This window comes from Haliotis cracherodii, unplaced genomic scaffold, assembly GCF_022045235.1.
Source record: "Haliotis cracherodii isolate W230 unplaced genomic scaffold, xgHalCrac1.p SCAF_3, whole genome shotgun sequence".
NCBI classification, from domain to species: Eukaryota; Metazoa; Mollusca; class Gastropoda; order Lepetellida; family Haliotidae; genus Haliotis; species Haliotis cracherodii.
In genome coordinates this window covers 25,075,943-25,093,626 of record NW_027266286.1, presented here as the reverse complement: position 1 = coordinate 25,093,626, position 17,684 = coordinate 25,075,943, and the positions used below count along the sequence as shown (strand labels likewise).

The window sequence follows — 17,684 nt, the reverse complement described above, 5'->3', positions numbered from 1 at the left end:
AGTTTAAACCTTGATCACCTGAGGTTACCATAAATCAAGTAAATTGTCAGACTGACGGTCAAAGTACATATATATTTGGTATGTATTGCTTTTAAATGTATTTTGATACGCCGATGCATCGGTGGATTACGTTATTCCACTTCCTGAAGTATTGATCACAGTTGCACACTAAGTAAAAAGTATCGATCCTTACATTGTATTCTTAAATAAATGTTACACCAAACACTAATTAGTAGTGAAAATTGGTAGTGAAAAAGTAAATATTTTCATCCATTGCATCATACTTGACACTGCCAACTGAAAATCATCAGTGGGCCAGGCATTTGATTATCCTGTCTTTGAACATACAGATACGAGCACATACAAGTATTGTGATATGTATCGATCATGAGCAAGGTATCGTGAAATGTATCAGATCGCACTGTTGGTGTATCTTCCCAGCCCTAACAAATACAAGAGTTGCTTGAAGTAGGAACTACTTTCGAGTTGACCTCAGGAGGTCACTTGATTATGTCTATAAATAGATCGGTGTCAGTAATTCCACGATATATACAACCTGTGCAGTGTTCCCTTTGGGTTTTGAAACTGCCTAACTGTTGGACTGGCAACTCTAAAAATTAGCAGTCCCCTCTAATTTTTGTAAGTCCCAACTTTCAACAAATAAATGCAAAGACGTCATCTCTGAAGTAACTCAGTTAGATCTACACGTCATTCACACAAAGTTCAGTCACAATTTTCTCGTTTTTTTCAGTATTTCGAGTCTAATTCACCACAAAGCAAACCAAAATGTTATTTCCTTGCACAAAAAATAGACAACAGGAAACTCTGATGGTAACAGACAAGCTGACTTTGCTCGAAAAATATACTTATCCGAATATCACCAATGTTTTGTTCAACAACAAAGATTTATAAGGTACTTTATTTGCCGGTCCACAGGGACTGGCAGTCACATGAAACACCTGTCCAAGCCTTATTTAACCGGTAAAAAACTGGTAATTACTGTTAAATGGGAACACTGAACCTGGGACTGTAATACTTTAATGAAAGCATAAAAAATAGCATAACAATAATCTTAAAATGGCAACATGATACAGGATAATATAGGATGATACTTGACATGCTAGAAGCAGCACTGAATGCACAATTCATGCATAGATCAAGCACAGATATGTCACGGTGCAAATATGTCATATGTCATGGTGCAACTTTTCTGCCCGTTAGTGTTTACTGTTCTTCAGGACCGATCCTAATCGACAGTAATCTTTAACCACCCAAGTTGATCAAGTCCATTCCCATTTGAAGTCAGATCAGTTAGACTTGTGGTCATGTGACTATTGATTAACTGATTGAGTGAACACTGAGAAGGAACAATGTTGTGTCTGCACCCTGGACATCGGCTCAGCAGTTATTTACTGCGAGCGACTATTGATCCCACACATACAGCTGTCTAATCCACTGACGTAGATTTTACTTTACAAAGTATGGAGATTTCATTCACTGAACATTTGCTGAAGCCTGGAGTTTATCAATTTTTCATTTTAAAGCATGTAAAAAAAGAAACAGTTTTGCCAAATACTTCATTTATTTCACAAGGAGGCAATATTTTAAAGGCACTGAACGGTGAATGAGTGGGTGAGTAGCAACATTCCAGCAATATCACGGCGGGGGACCCCAGAAATGGGCTTCACACATTGTACCCATGTCGGGAATTGAACCCGGGTCTTCGTTGTGACGAGTGAACGCTTTAACCACTAGGCTATACCCGACCACCCCCACTGAACAGTGTGAAATCTTTCTTCGTGTTAATCATCTAATCCTCAATTGACCAGTGTCACCATACCTTTGTTTAGGGAGTGACACCATCTTTTTGTTTCTCTTGCACTTGAGTGTAATTTGAGTGGATGTCTATTTTTAGCAATGTGTCATTCCAATAGCACACACAACAAAGCCATGGTAGAGTGTGGGTCCTGGGTAATTATTACAAAGAATAACAAAACAATACACTGGATAATCAAGTAGGATGTTTCACAGCATCAGTGAGACTTCATTCTAACTAGAGAACCAGAGATCCTAATACCATTTGAATCTCGTTTTACTTTTGCTCGTTTTCATTTGAAAAGAGAAACATTTATCTGAATATGATTAAGAAAACTGACACTTGTTAGAAAATATTAAAAAACACACCAAATAAGCACTTTGCTTAAATACAACCTTAGAAAAGATATGCGGGCGGTGTCACATGACTTTCTCTCGTAAACAAAAGTCCAAATACACGATGATGCACAATTAGTTCTGTCATTGCCTACCATCTGTCTGTCATTTCTTCCCAAAAATACAATTCTAAAAACATAAGTTAGCTATTTTTCCAAACCTGTATATGTTACAAATTCCATAGTAGGTATATAATGTTATGGATAAGCGGGTTTAGTACAAATTTTGGGGATACTGGGTTACGTCTGTTGGCAGACGACAAATAGATAAAAACATTTCGTATTCATTTCAATGATTAAATAACTGAGTGCGATAACAGAGATAACCAAAACTGTAATTTGTATAACTACAGCATTGCACGTGATCACATGCTGTTTAAATGATAGCAATAACTTGTACAGTTAGTCAACGGGAAAGTTCTATTCCCGCTGTTTTAATTTCCTCTACTTGGGTCATAACAGAAATCTACTAAAACTTTTTTCCACGGACAGAAATAAGCGTATTTATGTTCATAGTTCACAAAAATCAAAGTTCTAGCAACAGTCAACTTTATACACAGAATTTTTCAGAAATAACACGAAAACAATGGCGAGAGGTGGTCACTAGCCAGTTAACATTTCAGTATTAATTTTTCAGGTTCTAACTGGGTTTGGTTTGGTGTTTAACGCCGCACTCAGCAGTATTCCAGCTATATGACAGCGTTCTGTAAATAATCGAATCTGGACCAGACAATCCAGTGATTAATGTCATGAGCATCCATCCACGCAATTGGGATCGATGACATGCATCAACCAAGTCAGCGAGCGTGACCACCCGATCCCGTTAGTCACCTTTTACGACAAGCATAGTCACCTTTTACGACAAGCATGGGTTGCTGAAGACCTATTCTACCCCGGAATCTTCACAGGTCTGGTTCTAACTGGTTCTAACTGGGACTGAACCTTGTGAGAATGACTGAATGACTGAGGTAACCTGTAACTAAACAAGTCTGGACAAGAAAATCAAGCGATATTGTGAGAAACATGCCACTCCATCATGGTACGCTGTCAACCAAGTCATGTGACCACCTGATCATCTATACAAACCCAGACTCCCAATGGGAGTAACACACCAAGACCATATGAGAGTCAGAGGCATCTTGTAAGACTGACATAAAGTAATAATAACATCCGAATCTGTCATCAGACACCAAGTCTCCCATCCTCATCTTCCCATGTTAATGAATCATGATACTGGATCCATGTACATCCATCCTCAACAATTTTTATAAATATTTAATAATATTTATCTGGCTACTGGCAAATATACTTTGGCAACCATTTTCACATAATATTGCTATGTTTATTGCAAATATCCCCAAACAAAGAACACTTTGAAATACAAAGTGCAAACCGTTTAAATAACAGAATGGTATTTAACACTCTGTACATTAGCCATATCCCATATGTATAACAGAATAGGTAAAATCTTACGATATAAAACTTAATACAGAATTGAGACTAGGGCTGTTACGATTCACTCGCGTATTCAGTGATTCGAACCGTATCCATTCATGAACTGAATTCGTTATTCGTGGCCACTAGAATCGAATATTTATGTATATGCAAGCATGTGTATTTACATAAAAATATCCATAAGAACATATATGCATAGATTTCTTCAAAAGACAACACTCTTATACTATGTAATTTGACGGTATTGTGGTCACTGGTCATTGTCACATTTGAGCAGATACTAGTACCTGGATAAGCGCAGTATATAAATGTACAATATATTAATCATTAACAAACCATGTCAAATAATTTATGATGTTATTGCTTCACTGAATATAACAAATAATACATCAGCTTCTGACTTGTTATTGTATTCGTGAATTAATATTCATATTCGTTACCCTATATTCGTGATACAAATCGTATTCGCCTCATAGTGTATTCGTTGCAGCCCTAATTGAGACTATAGACATTACCCACTTTGCCCACGAGGATTAGTGTGTAAGTACACTTTTACACTGCATGTTGAACGATGTTCCAGGCACACCTAGCACGGTACACCAGGGCCCCTTTCAACAAAACGATCTTAGCGCTAAGATGATCATATCTCCCATACTTGAACACGGTTACGACAGTCGCACAAGGCCGCTTTGGGGTTCGGATAATACACCCATGTAGGGAATCGAACCCTGGTCTTTGATGTGACCTGTGAACCCATTAACCTCTACCCTACCATCCCACCCTTCCCCGCTAGCATATGCAGGGTGACAACAAACAAAAGGTCTCCTGTGAATAATCAGCATTTTATATATGCGTAGTTTCTGCCAAATTCATTGGCCTACATCATGCATATTGATTCCGAGTCAGATCTGATAGTTTACAGTATTGACTCAAGCAGCTGTTGAGTTGCTACATATAGAACTGGAATTACCAGGAAGTGGTGTTCCCCAAACCTCAGATGTCTCCGTTTGTACCCTTACATTATTGTAGCTAATATGGTCGGATATATTGAATCTGATTTTGTCTCTTTAAAATATATTATAAAACAATTACTGACTTTATATGAGATCATTGCCTGTTTTCATGAACCCCAAAAAACAATATTGACTTCAGACTGTCAGGGATACAACACTCATGACAAGCTGATTCGGGCATTGGTAAGCATGCCAAGGGACAGGACTATCTGAGATGTGAAAATGGAGTTTAGCGTCACGTTCATGATTATTGCACAAATAGAGTGAGTGAGTGAGCGAGCGAGCGAGCAAGCGAGCGTGAGTATGGTTTTACGCTGCCTTTAGCAATATTCCAGCAATATCACGGCACGGGACACCGGAAAATGGGTTCACACATTATACCCATGTGGGGAATCGAACACTTCGGCATGAACACTAATAAGCGATGTGCATGCATGTTGGTGTGTGTGTGTGTGGCTGCTTGTACTAGTCTGGACAGTGTTCCCCTGCCTGGTGCTCAGCATTAAGGGTATAACAAGGACTGGCTGGCTCGGAGTCAGTATACTGTGTCTGAGTGGGGTGTCCATGTTAAACAGTGACATGGTATCTCTGGGCCAGCACAATATAGCTAGCTTTAGTGCTTTAGTTCAGACTAGTACGACAGCCACACACACAAACACACTCACACCACTATATTTGTGTGATAATCTTGAACACAACTTAAATCCACATTTCACCTCACCCTGCCTGCAGGCTCCATATTTTATAGCAATGAGTAATGTCTTTACCACTTGGCTAACATAGACCTCCCAAACCTAGACATTTATGTAGGTCATGTTTATGTTTACATATGGAAATGTTGGTTGGACAATGTGGACGTCCATTTTGACTTACATGACCCTTTGATGTTGATCAAAGATCACAATCACTTCAACTTTGCTGCTAGCAGTGAGATTTCATCTTGTTCTCAGTCTCAAGAGGTTGAGAACTACATCAAATGAACTATTCACCTCATTTACAACATTTACCTAACTAGCATAAGATCCAAGGTATTCTTGACCTTTTCACATCTATTGATTTGCTGCAGGATAGTCACATGTACATGGGTATAAACAAGTGAAAATTATAAAGCTTTCTGAAATACATCAAAATCAATAAAATCTAGTCTCCACTCTCCAAAAGATTATATGTCACCAACCATGAGACAAGGGACCTTACGGGTGAAAAATCACATTTTGACTTTTCATTATATTTTAAAACTGCAGCATATTCGAAACAGAAAAATACAATTCACAAGCTTCACTGCATATTGATACATGACTTCACACATGGTGATCTTCACTGAAGCAAGTTGATGCAAGCATCATTATGACATCACAGCACAATTGTATCCTAGCAGCCATAAGGCCCCCTTTCTCCTAGGGTCACATATTAACATAATGTATACAAGTACAAACACTGACACAGTTATTTCGTTTTATTATCAGAGTTATTACAACTATTTGATTACATTTGATTAATACCTAGTGGAATAATGGCCATTTGAAATCCAGCGGATAACATTAATGTAGACCCAATATGTCTACTGAATATATTGTCATTATTGCATGGTAAGCAGAATGGAGAGTAAAAGTCAACAAAATCAAAGTGTTCTGATAAATATTGATAAAACTTTAAACATAATGAAGATGGTATGCATTTTGAATGCTGAATCTATTTCAAATGTAGAATACCAATCAAGAAAGGGATTTGCAAAGCAGTTAAAAGTCTTCCTCTAGGAAAGACTGGAAGAGTAACCAGCCTTTAACTTTAACTCTTGTAAAGAGTATTTATGTTATGTTTTAATTCAATCTTATTATCCCCCAATAATTCATGATTCGAAAACAATCCAGGGATCTACTTAGGTCTATTCAGTAAACCTGTGGACTCTGGAATAACTTTGGGAGTCCCAGGCAAGAAAATAGGGGTCGGAGGGTAGTAGGGCTGGGATGGGTAACTCGGATACTCGGGTCGGGGGGGTGGGGGGTTAATGAGTAGGACCCTGGTATCCTTACAACTACCCGGACCCTTGGTTAGTCATGTGATATATTGTTTGAAGACAAAATTATCTAGAACTCTATGTTTAAACTACAAGACACTAATGTTCGCAGTTCTTTCTGATTACTATGCCCATTCCTGACTTCTATATATATGTTTGAATAAAAATAAAACTTCAGTTAACTTCAGTGTATACACCAGATCGTTTTATATGTGTATCTAAACACATTTTGCCAGGGCTACGGTGAATCTTTCTCAATCGGACAATTTGTACCTATCTCTAGAGACCTACAATAGGTACCCGGATAGGGTCGGGTAATAGGGCGTGGGTACTTGGGTAGTAAATTTGGACTCGTCCCAGCCCTAGAGGGAAGGGTAATCACTGCAACCTACTTGATGTCTTCAGGCTGGCCACAAGCGGCTTACTACAGATGACAAGGGGTTTTAGTCACCCATTATCACTATGCATGATCAGAAGCATCCATACATTGCCTGGTTTGAAACGAAACCTGGAGAATGAGTGAAGAAAATTGGATTTCTATACATAAACAGCATTTAAAGCTAACATGCATGTTACCATGGTTACAAAAGAAATATTTCAATGATTCACAGAATAATAGTTTTCTGCTTCCCATTGAGTAGAAGATGACTAACAAGGTCCATCAACATAAGACTTGCCTCTGGAAATATGCAACTTGTGGAAGGAGTGAGTGAGTGAGTTAGTGAGTTGGGTTTAACGCCGCGTCTAACAGTATTCCAGTCATATCGCGGCGTGTCAGCTTAATGTGGGAGGAAAGCCCGAAGTGATGCAGGTCTCAGACGTTTACCACTTCGGTGAAACCCATGAGCACGGGTATAGTGCTGACAAACCTAGAAACATAATCGGGGCGAACCGGGATTCGAACCCACAATCATAGGTTTCTGGCGTGACCAAGGGACGCAACTCTGCACAGCGAATCGCAACGCCTTAGACGACGGGGCCACCCGTGCCCCCAAGTATTGAAGGAAGATGGTTGTAGGTTATTTTTGGAAAAATACACAACTTAGATCAAGATAATCTTAAGCATGTTAAGTACAATTGGTCAATATTTTTGTCAAAGGTACTGAATAATTTGTTATGTCTTATAGAATCATCTTCTCAACAAGCTATAAGACAGCCAACCCCTCTCTCTATACTACCGAAACTGACCTATTAAAGATACTAAATGATGCTTGGAGTGTGTTAGACGCTGGTAAACTGACTTCTTGGGTGTCGCTGGATCTAGGCATGCTAAATGCAGCCTTCGACACCATTGATTCGGATAAGCTTATCTTGACCATGAAACAGGAAATGGAAATTGATAGAAATGCCCGGAGCCGGTTCGCCTCCATCCTGGCTGGCTGCTAACAATCTATTGTGATCAACGATGAAACGTCAGGCAAAGCACTTGCAACGTCCCCAGGGTTCTGTCCTTTGTCCAGGCAACCCCTGGGATATTTATAAGGCAGTGTCCCGATGTGCATGATGTAAGGTCTGACAAAATAAGCTGCTGTGTCTAAAACTAGAAACAGTGTCCAAGGCAGTGAACACAGCCCCTTCATGTTTTCTGACTCATAAGTCATCAGTGAAGGAATACTTCCCAGGGCTCAATTTAGCCATATAAAACAAAAAACAACAACATGCACCTGTGCAACCTGTTATTGAAAATGCAACATAGTACTTATGTCTAAATGCACCAAGCGCATGTCCAAAAACTTCAAACTTTTGTCTGCCTAACCCTTAGGGACAAGTTCAAAAGTTTTCATGGATATAAAACTTAATTCTTTAAGTTTTGAGATATACCTCTCTGACTCCCCCCCCCCCTCCAAATAGGTGACAATCATTTGTAGGGCTTTTATAGACTGGAAGTCATCAATGACAACTCCTAACACCATATGAATGAAAATAGGATCGGTTTAGTTCAGTTACTTTATAAAACATTTAGAAGTCAAGTAAGTTGATTTTGTTGGATGGAAATCTTGCAGGGCCATAATCACCCCAACCCCTAAACTTAAGCATTGGCAATAAGGAATAAAGATTTTTTTATCTAATTCTCCAGCCATCAAGCCCCTATTGCGGACAAGAGTTTTACGATTGGAATCATGGAACTGAGCTTGTGTTCATGTTGATTCAAGTTTGTTGTTTTGGTGTGTGAGAACAATTGACATCTTTTATCACTGACCTTCCATGAAAGGATCTACTACCATAAAGTTGTGTCTAACTGTGGAAGTGATGGAGGTGACACATAGCAACTTTTAACATTCTAAGAAATTGGAGACCGCCTCCATGGTCTAGTGGTAGAGCGTCCGCCCGGAGAGCGGAAGGTCAGGGGTTCGATCCCCAGCCACGTCATACCGAAAGACGTTAAAAGATGGGACTTGTTGTTACCCTGTCTGGCGCTCTGCATTAATGGGCTAAAGCAAGGACTGGTCGGCTCGGAGTCAATATACTGTGTTTGAGTGGGGTATTCACGTTAAACTGCGGCATGGTATCTCAGTGAGCTAGCACTATAAATTGGCATCAGTCCGGACTAGTACAAGCAGCCACACAAACACACTCACGTACATGCACGTCGCTATATTCGTGCAATAATCTTGGACGCGAAATTAAACCCAATTTCACCTCACCTCTAAGAAATTGGAGTGGCTTATTCATGCGTAACAAATCAGAAGGCAAAATAGCTACACCAACTGTCAGTGAGATCATGTAGTTATTTCCTCAGATTGTTTCATAGGTCACAGCCATTGATGGCAGCTTTAGTATTTGGCGGTGATTCATTTCACAGAAGCAGAAAAGCTTCTAGTCCTCAGTCTCTGAGGTGAACATTTCACCTTATTTATAACATCTAGCTAGCTAGCATAGGATCCACATCTTTTTACTTCGTGATTTCCTGCAGCAAAGTCATATATATGCATGAATGAGAGAGTGAAGATAATTACTCTTTCTAAATCAAATATAAGTCAATAAAATCTATTCTTATCCAAAAGGTTACATTAACATCATATATCCCATTACATACACTGACACAGTTATTACAAATGTTTGATTAGATTTGAGTATTACTTATTGGAATAATGGCCATTTGAAAGCCAGCAGATAACATTAATAGAGGATTATGTACATTTACATTATACAATCATGAGTTGCATTAAGTTATGTTTCCTGTTCTGTGTTACAGATCTCCATCATTTGTGATGTCGAATGAAGATATCTCAAAACAGTAAAACCCCTTCTCATTTAATTAATGTAGACTTTAGGTAGCTTAAGCATTTGTCTGAGATTCATGTCACAGACACGGAAAAGTTGAAACATGAACAGCTCTGCAATCTTTGTCACCAGTCATTATAAACTGTAGTTAACACAGAATGTCCACGTTAAAAGTAATTTGACATCATAACTACAGGGGTCGATTTAACTCTGGCCAGTTGGCTCATGGCCAGTTAGAATTACAAAAGTAAACATAAAGTAGATGGCCCATCTTGCTAGCCAAAATTTCACCCCTTCTCTGTGTTTGTTTAATGTCTTAAATAGATCACTGCTCGTGAATCAGGTAATTTCAATAAGAAAATATTTCAGGGGGATGAGGTTGTGTGAATGGTTAACTCAAAGATCACCTTGGTAAAATGACACAACAGGCTGCCATTTTTTTACATCAACATCTTTATTTGAACATAAAATCACCACAAAATGAGGCAAATGGAAGCCAAGATTTAATCTCAGAGTGCAGGAAATGATGTTTTAGGGTGAGGAGTTCTGAAGTTTTCATGGACCCCCGGGTAACTCAGTAGTGGCCTCAAACATTTATTTTGGTGCCAGTTAGTTTAGAGAGAGGACAGTAACTTTTGAAAGGAGCAAGCGCTGCTGGCTACATATGAATTTGTCTTTAAATTTACCTCTGTGTCTATGATCCTGTCAAAACAAACTTGCCGCAGTGTCAAATGAGTGATTTTATTTAAAATGGGATGTTCCACCCCCTTGTTTTTCTTTGTTCTATTTCCAAACAGGGGAATCCCTTAGTGTACGACAGAATTAGACAATAAACCTGGCACCCGTAAAATCCCCTTGCTTTGACTGTAAATGTGTTAGTGCCTATGCATTTTTTATTCGTGAACTTCCATAAATATGATAAATGTTCCTTCCGGTCATGAGCATTCCACGCACGGCATTTCATTGCATGAACATACTGTCTGCAAGCTCTTGATTATGTATTTATGTAGGTAATAAGTTACTCAGGACAAGAAAGCAATGATTTATAATTATTATCTCGCCTCTTTGTTTACACCTAGCTTATACAATGACAATAGGGTAGAAATCTTCTGTCACTAAAACAGCACAGGTATTATCGTAAATTAAAAAGGGAATTGTCTTCAGCGTTCATTGTTCTCTCTGAACAGTGCTCAATGCTGACCTTTCTTGACATGCATGATTGCATATTCCCAGCTGTCCTTGACAGTAACTCTTAATGATGACCTTTACATAAGATCACTGGTGCCATTTAAAGATGTATACAAATCTACGTTTAGCTAGTATTTTGAGTGGTGATATGTTATGTTAAACAAAAACGTCAATAGAATTATGATTCCTTGAACAATATCTGATGACATCGATATTTTTAGATGGTGTTACAACTACCACCTGTAACGACTGGTGTTTATAAGCACTGATAAGGATATAAAGAATAATAAAACTCACTCCCAAACTCTTTAGCAGTGTTGATGGCATTTGCAGACAATTCCTCGAGAGCTTGTTTTGCTGTCAAATCTTCTGTGTCGGAGGCAGAAGTAGAGTCTTCTGTTTTCGTGTCACTAATGCTACTGACACTTTCCGTTGGGGACGAAACACTAGTGTTTTCAGATGTCTGATTCTCTTTATCGTCATCAGAAGACGTTGGTGAAGACGGTTTTTCACCAACGCCAAGCCAGCTCGACACGGAACTAAACATACTTCTTGACAATGGATAAAATTACAGCTGATTCAACTTCGCAAATGAATCCCACCTGGGCATAGGTTTATAAACATATGTCACGTGATCAAGCACGACGAATAATTTTAGCTGCTATTTTTATATTTGCTATATTATTCTGAACTAGGCTCTTGGTTTCTTAAGGACTAATATCATTAAAAAATATAATGGTATATATATTAGAAGCTCTCCTTGATACGAGAAAATACGATATGTAAATATTCAACATGGCGACCTTCTTTGGAGAAATTTTGCCAGTCACGTCCCGTGCTGTTGACGATGATGATGAAGATGAAGATGACGTACCTGTTGCAAGGTTTTGTTCGTATATATGTAACAAGTGTACACTATCCTAAATGCGTCCGTACATACATTCGACAGTTCATGGTCCGTTTGCCAGCATCATGTTTCCAATGACGCACGTGATTTCTTATGACTGTGTCACCTATTTTCGTGGTATGATAAAATAGTGTTTTCAAGCATGATTGCAGGTTAGTAGAATTCCATGTCGAGTACCTTGACTAATCAGGCCTCTGTAGCAGGATAGTGAGGACACAAACAAACTCTCAAAACAACACTTTGATGGTTTTTTAATTATATTTTTAAAATAATCAAAAACGTACGTGCTCAGTAAGCTGTCTTTTTGCATTTGTGGAAGATCATATCAATGATGTCAGTAGCAATACAGTTTACTATAGCGCTAATTGGCTCAGGCTGCAGACTGTGGCTCTCGCTTCACAGATCTCGCGTGCCTCTTCTGCTTCACAGTCTTATGTGCTGAGTTGGGGTTTAGAAAGTTTGAATCCGCGAAGAAAAAAACATTAATATTTTAATACTTTCAAAGTTGCATAATTTGGCTTATTCAGTTGTATTCGTTTATATTATGACATACAGTAAACAGTAATGTTTGGAATCATTAAATATTGTTATTCTTTGTGCCAGTTCCTCCTTTGTACACTGGTCGTCTAAGACAAGAGAGGAGATGGAGAAGACTGCCACAAAGAAGCTGCCATGTGATACCCTCATCATTGCTGTGGGACCAGCAGCAACAGGTAAGAGCTGCTAAATAATCCTCTATTATCAACCTGGTGACAACCCATGCTTGCCGTAAAAGGCGACTGCTCATCGTAAGAGGCAACTAATGGGATCAGGTGGTCAGGCTCGCTGACTTGGTTGACGCATGTCATTGTATCCCAATTGCGTAGATCGTTGCTCATGATGTCAATCACTGGATTGTCTGGTCCAGACTATTATTTACAGACCACTGTCATAAAGCTGGAATAATGCTGCGTGCGGCGTTATACCATGAACAAGCAAGCAACCTGGTGACTGTTAGCCAGAGGTTTCAAATATTATAATGTGTGGCATTGAATGAATCTGAAAACATATGTTTAATCTCCCAAATGGCTGGTCAAGACTCCATTATTTACAGGCTTCTGTCATATGGTGGCAATATTGCTAAGTGTGGTATCAAACAACAAACAAAAGTGATATTGCTGAGATATTAATATTGTTTTAAAGCCTCTCCTTGTCAATGTTCACTTCTCTGTAAATTGATTATCTGGTTTCTGATCTTGGCTTCAGGATTCACACAAACGTTCATAATGCAAGACAGATATGAGATTCTAGGAGGAGTCTTCAGCGGTTTGAAAGATCGAGATATTGTGACACTTGGTCAGCAGTCAGCGACAGACAAAACATGCTTCCTGTACAGATCCCTTGACAGTCCTGGGGTGGTCGTGTGTCAGTGTAAGACTGATGTAACACAGGAACAGTGCTTCTCCTGGGTGGAAGAGGTAGGATGATGATGTCGATGATGCCAATAAGGATTGTGAAGTTGATGATGATGATGTTGATGATGATGATGATGATGATGGACAGGGTCAATTTAGTTCTGTAAAACATGCAACAGAGCAACATATTATTGAAAAGTGGAACCTTATATTTATGTCTACACGCACCTAGTACATGTAAAAGAAAATCAAATTTATGGCTGACTCACCCTTACCGCCCCAATCTTTGAACACATTCAATACCTTTAAACTTTATGTACCCTACTGTAATTTGTCTTGCTTTCTTGGGCGTGATGTCATCAAACTGTGGGTACACAATATTATGTGCACATGTTCCTATTGTGTGTTACAGCAACACATCATTAAAATTAAAATCTTGACACTGTCACACGTCTGGTGCAACTAGGTATTCATGTCAACATGCATCTGGTGCAAGTTAAATCAAGCTCCTTAAATCGAACTCTGATGATGAGAAGGATTTTGATGACGATAATGAGGATGAGGATTGTGAAGTTGATAGCTTTCATGATGATGATGATGATGATGATGATGGTGATGGTTGTGAAGTTGTTGATGATGATGATGATGATGATGATGATGATGATGACGACGACGATGATGATGATGATCATTATCATGATCATATGCACAGGAACAGTCCCCAGTATATTTTCTTTTTTTGTGGAAAAAGTTAGTGCTAAATCTGTTTAAAATGCAGAATGTTTACTATTTTTTCAGTAACAATGTATTTGTTTTTGTCAGGGAATGCTTTATCCACCATTTTAGGTGGCCAGAGAATATACATATGCATTTGTGACTAAATTATTTTTCTAATCCAATGAAGAATGAACAGTTGGTCAAATCATTGTCAAATAGGTAGATTTAGATACTTCATTTTATATTTTAGGTTGATAAAGAAAATAAATAATTATAAGTGTTGCCTTATCACATGTATCAGACTTATCATTACAATTTTGGCACATGGTTGGTCCAGTCGTCTTAGGTTTCGCAAATTGCTGTGCAGAGTTGTGTCCCTTAGGTAAGCCCAAAACCTATGATCATGCAGGGTTTTACCTTGGCTTACTCCAGTGGACCCCAAATAAGTAATTTTAAGGGTCCTTGGCAGGCAATAGATGGTCCTGTAAAGTAATGAAATGATGTAGTGTACTGCACGTTTAGATAATTACTTTAGAGGCTGGAATGAATCAATGATCATGTGGACAGTGGTCATGATTGATGTATGAAATGACAGACACCCTAACTGCTCTTGATATGCTGTAGGTACAATGAACATTATTGTGTTTCCCCCGGGATGCAGTATATTTTTTCTCCATGTCCTTTCTCTACATTTGTGTCATGTAAACCCTGGATCATGGATTCAAAAGGGGGGCACGGGGTGGCCCAGTCGTCTAAGGCGCCGCAATTCGCTTTGCAGAGTTGCGTCCCTTGGGCACGCCAGAAACCTACGATTGTGGGTTCGAATCCCGGTTTGCCCCAATTATGTTTCTAGGTTTGTCTGCACCATACCCGTGCTCATGGGTTTCACCGAAGTGGTAAACGTCAGCATGGTCAGAGACCTGCATCACTTCGGGCTTTCCTCCCACATTAAGCTGACACGCCGCGATATGACTGGAATACTGTTAAAAGCGGCGTTAAAAACCCAACTCACTCACTCACTCATGGGTTCAAAACCTAAATTCACCGATTATCTTTCCAGGTTTGTCAGCAACATAGGTGAGCTGATGGGTTTCTCCAAAGTGGTAAACGTCTAGCCCATCATCACTTCGGGGACCGTCCAGAACAAGCTGACATGTGACATCACTGAAACACTGTTCAAAGCAGCGTTCACCAAACTCACTCACCCTCTCATTTCGATTTTCTTTTCAGGTTCTAGGTGGTTTTGAGCTGTCCAGTTGTTATGTGGCTGTGCTGTGCTCTCTGATGACAAGCGAATATAAAAGTGACATTCCAATCTCAGAACTCACAACTCCATTTTTACGAGGGTTGAAGACAGCACATTACCCAGCATCCCCTGCCTGTGCAATCCTGGAGCAGCCCAGTATGTTGACTGGACTGCCCGCCCAAGGTGAGTCGAGCACCTGTATCAGGGACATATACTGAAAGAAAGAAATAACAGAACAACTATAAATGCAATTGTCTAATCGAATATGGGGCGGTCGGGGAGCCTAGTGGTTAAAGCGTTCGCTCGTCACGCCAAAGACCTGGGTTCGATTCCCGACATGGGTACAATGTGTGAAGCCCATTTCTGGTGTCCCCCGCTGTGATATTGCTGGAATATTGCTAAAAGCGGCGTAAAACCATACTCTCTCACTCACTCTAATCGAATATAGAATGCATTCACTATGCTTGCCATAAGAGGCATGTGTGTTTGTAATGTAATGTAATGTAATGTAATGTAATGTAATGTAATGTAATGTAATGTAATGTAATGTAATGTAATGTAATGTAATGTAATGTAATGTGTAGCTGTATTATCTCCATCCCAGTGATGAGCTACTGCCAGGTGCACGGAGTGAAGGCCATCGTCTACATCAGCTACACCGACTCCATCTTCCTCGACCTGCCAACGATGAAGATGTTTAAACCACTGCTTAAAGCAACACCTCTCAAGGATGTTGTTAAGGTGAGTTAAGTATTTGTAGAGGTTAGTTTAAAGCTACACCTGTCAAGGATATTGTTAAGTGGACAGAGCTCCAGATAACATTTTGAGCAATTGAGTTTTTACTCTTGGGTTCTATTTTAATTGGGTTATTACATTTTTCATTGGGTAACCAATATTTTTACATTCATCTATTCATCAATCTATTGTGTTCCTCCCCAAATTAGTGAACATTTTAAGATTAAATAAAAAAGAAATAAAGTTTTAGATGTATATAACTGTTTGATATAAATAGGCTTGACTCGGAAAGTAAATTAGCTCATAATGGTGTTTAGGAAATTAGCTTCTTTGTACGCATACTGAAAAAAAGCTTCATTGGGAATTTACGCGAGCTGTTTTTATGCAATTTAGTTTTTCATTCAATGCATGCGTTTCTGTACGCTTGTTTATTGGAAGTAACTGGGCTTCTAACATTTTTTATTTTATTTTTTTTTTTTTTGTGGGGGGGTTGGGATTTTACGCAAATACGCTGCTTTTCTGTAGGTCTGAGTTGGGTAAAGTATTTGTAGAGGAGAGTTCAAAGCTACGCAGCTCAAGATTATCATTTAAGGTGAGCTTAAACGATGCTCAAATCTCAAACGATTTAGTGAAGATGGTTGAAACCATTGTCCTTGCAAAGGTGAGTTTTGACTTCTTCTCAAAGCTCAAAGAAATTTGTGATGGTGAGCTTAAACTATTGCTCAGTGTCCATGTTTCAGCCATGGTTCACCCAGCCAAACTCAGAATTGATTTTTTACTTAATTGCTGGAATATTACTGACTGTGCATAAACAATAGTCACTCAGATACATTTTGTTACTTATGTTATTAATAATGGAAATAAACAACATCAACCCTCTATGTTCCAGAGCAATCCTCAAGGTGACAAGATGCTGCTGAAAATTGTTGACCAACACACAAGTCAGAACACTCTGTATTTGTAGTGATCTGCGCTGGGCACTTGCCTCCTTTGTTAACACTCCTATGGACAATGCTAAAGATGAAGGCTGCGGACCTGTTGGAGCTTACCATGAACTGCCAGTCATTGCATCGATTAGTACGCTGTTGAATCTATCTTCTGGCTGAAGGGTAGCCGAGTGGTTGAAGGTCGGCTTGTCACAACAAGGGTCGAGTCCTGTGTGGTACATGGGTGAAGCCCATTCTTGGTGTCCCACATCAGGGCATTGTTGGAATATTGCTAAAAGTGATGTGAAACCATCAGGGACTAATCAGGAATATTCAGCCTGCATTGGAGGCATGGAGGCAGTAGGGTAGCACAGTGGTTCAAGTGCTTGCCTGTCACATCAGAGACTTGAGTTCAAGTCCCAGCATCTAAACAAGTACACCCTGTTGAAAGACTGGACCCACTAATGACCTCTCTCTACTATGCTTGTCGTAAGAGGTGACTTAGGGGATCGGGTGGTCAGGCTCGTTGACTTGGTTGATGCATGTCATCGTATCCCAATTGCATCGATCAATGCTTATGATGTTAATCACTGGATTGTCTGGCCCAGACTCTATTACTTACAGACCACCGTCATATAGCTGCAATATTGC

General features: G+C 39.3%; 2 protein-coding genes across 7 annotated transcripts in view; one reads left to right on the top strand and one right to left on the bottom strand.

The window, feature by feature from the left end:
* LOC139474760 (synapse-associated protein 1-like) overlaps positions 1-11,714 on the bottom strand; it is a 58,257-nt gene extending 46,543 nt beyond the window's left edge. For all 6 annotated transcript variants that reach the window (XM_071257877.1, XM_071257879.1, XM_071257878.1 and 3 more), the window contains exon 1: positions 11,406-11,714. In XM_071257877.1, coding sequence (XP_071113978.1) covers positions 11,406-11,655 — 250 coding nt within the window. In that variant the 5' untranslated portion in view covers positions 11,656-11,714. The remainder of the gene's footprint in view (positions 1-11,405) is intronic.
* A 189-nt stretch (positions 11,715-11,903) lies between these two features.
* On the top strand, positions 11,904-17,580 carry LOC139474679 (proteasome assembly chaperone 1-like). The gene is made up of 6 exons (XM_071257776.1): positions 11,904-11,992; positions 12,619-12,728; positions 13,261-13,472; positions 15,357-15,555; positions 15,977-16,113; positions 16,997-17,580. The coding sequence occupies exons 1-6, from the start codon at positions 11,904-11,906 to the stop codon at positions 17,069-17,071; spliced, it is 822 nt and encodes a 273-aa protein (XP_071113877.1). The 3' UTR covers positions 17,072-17,580.
* The last annotated feature ends 104 nt before the right edge of the window (positions 17,581-17,684 follow it).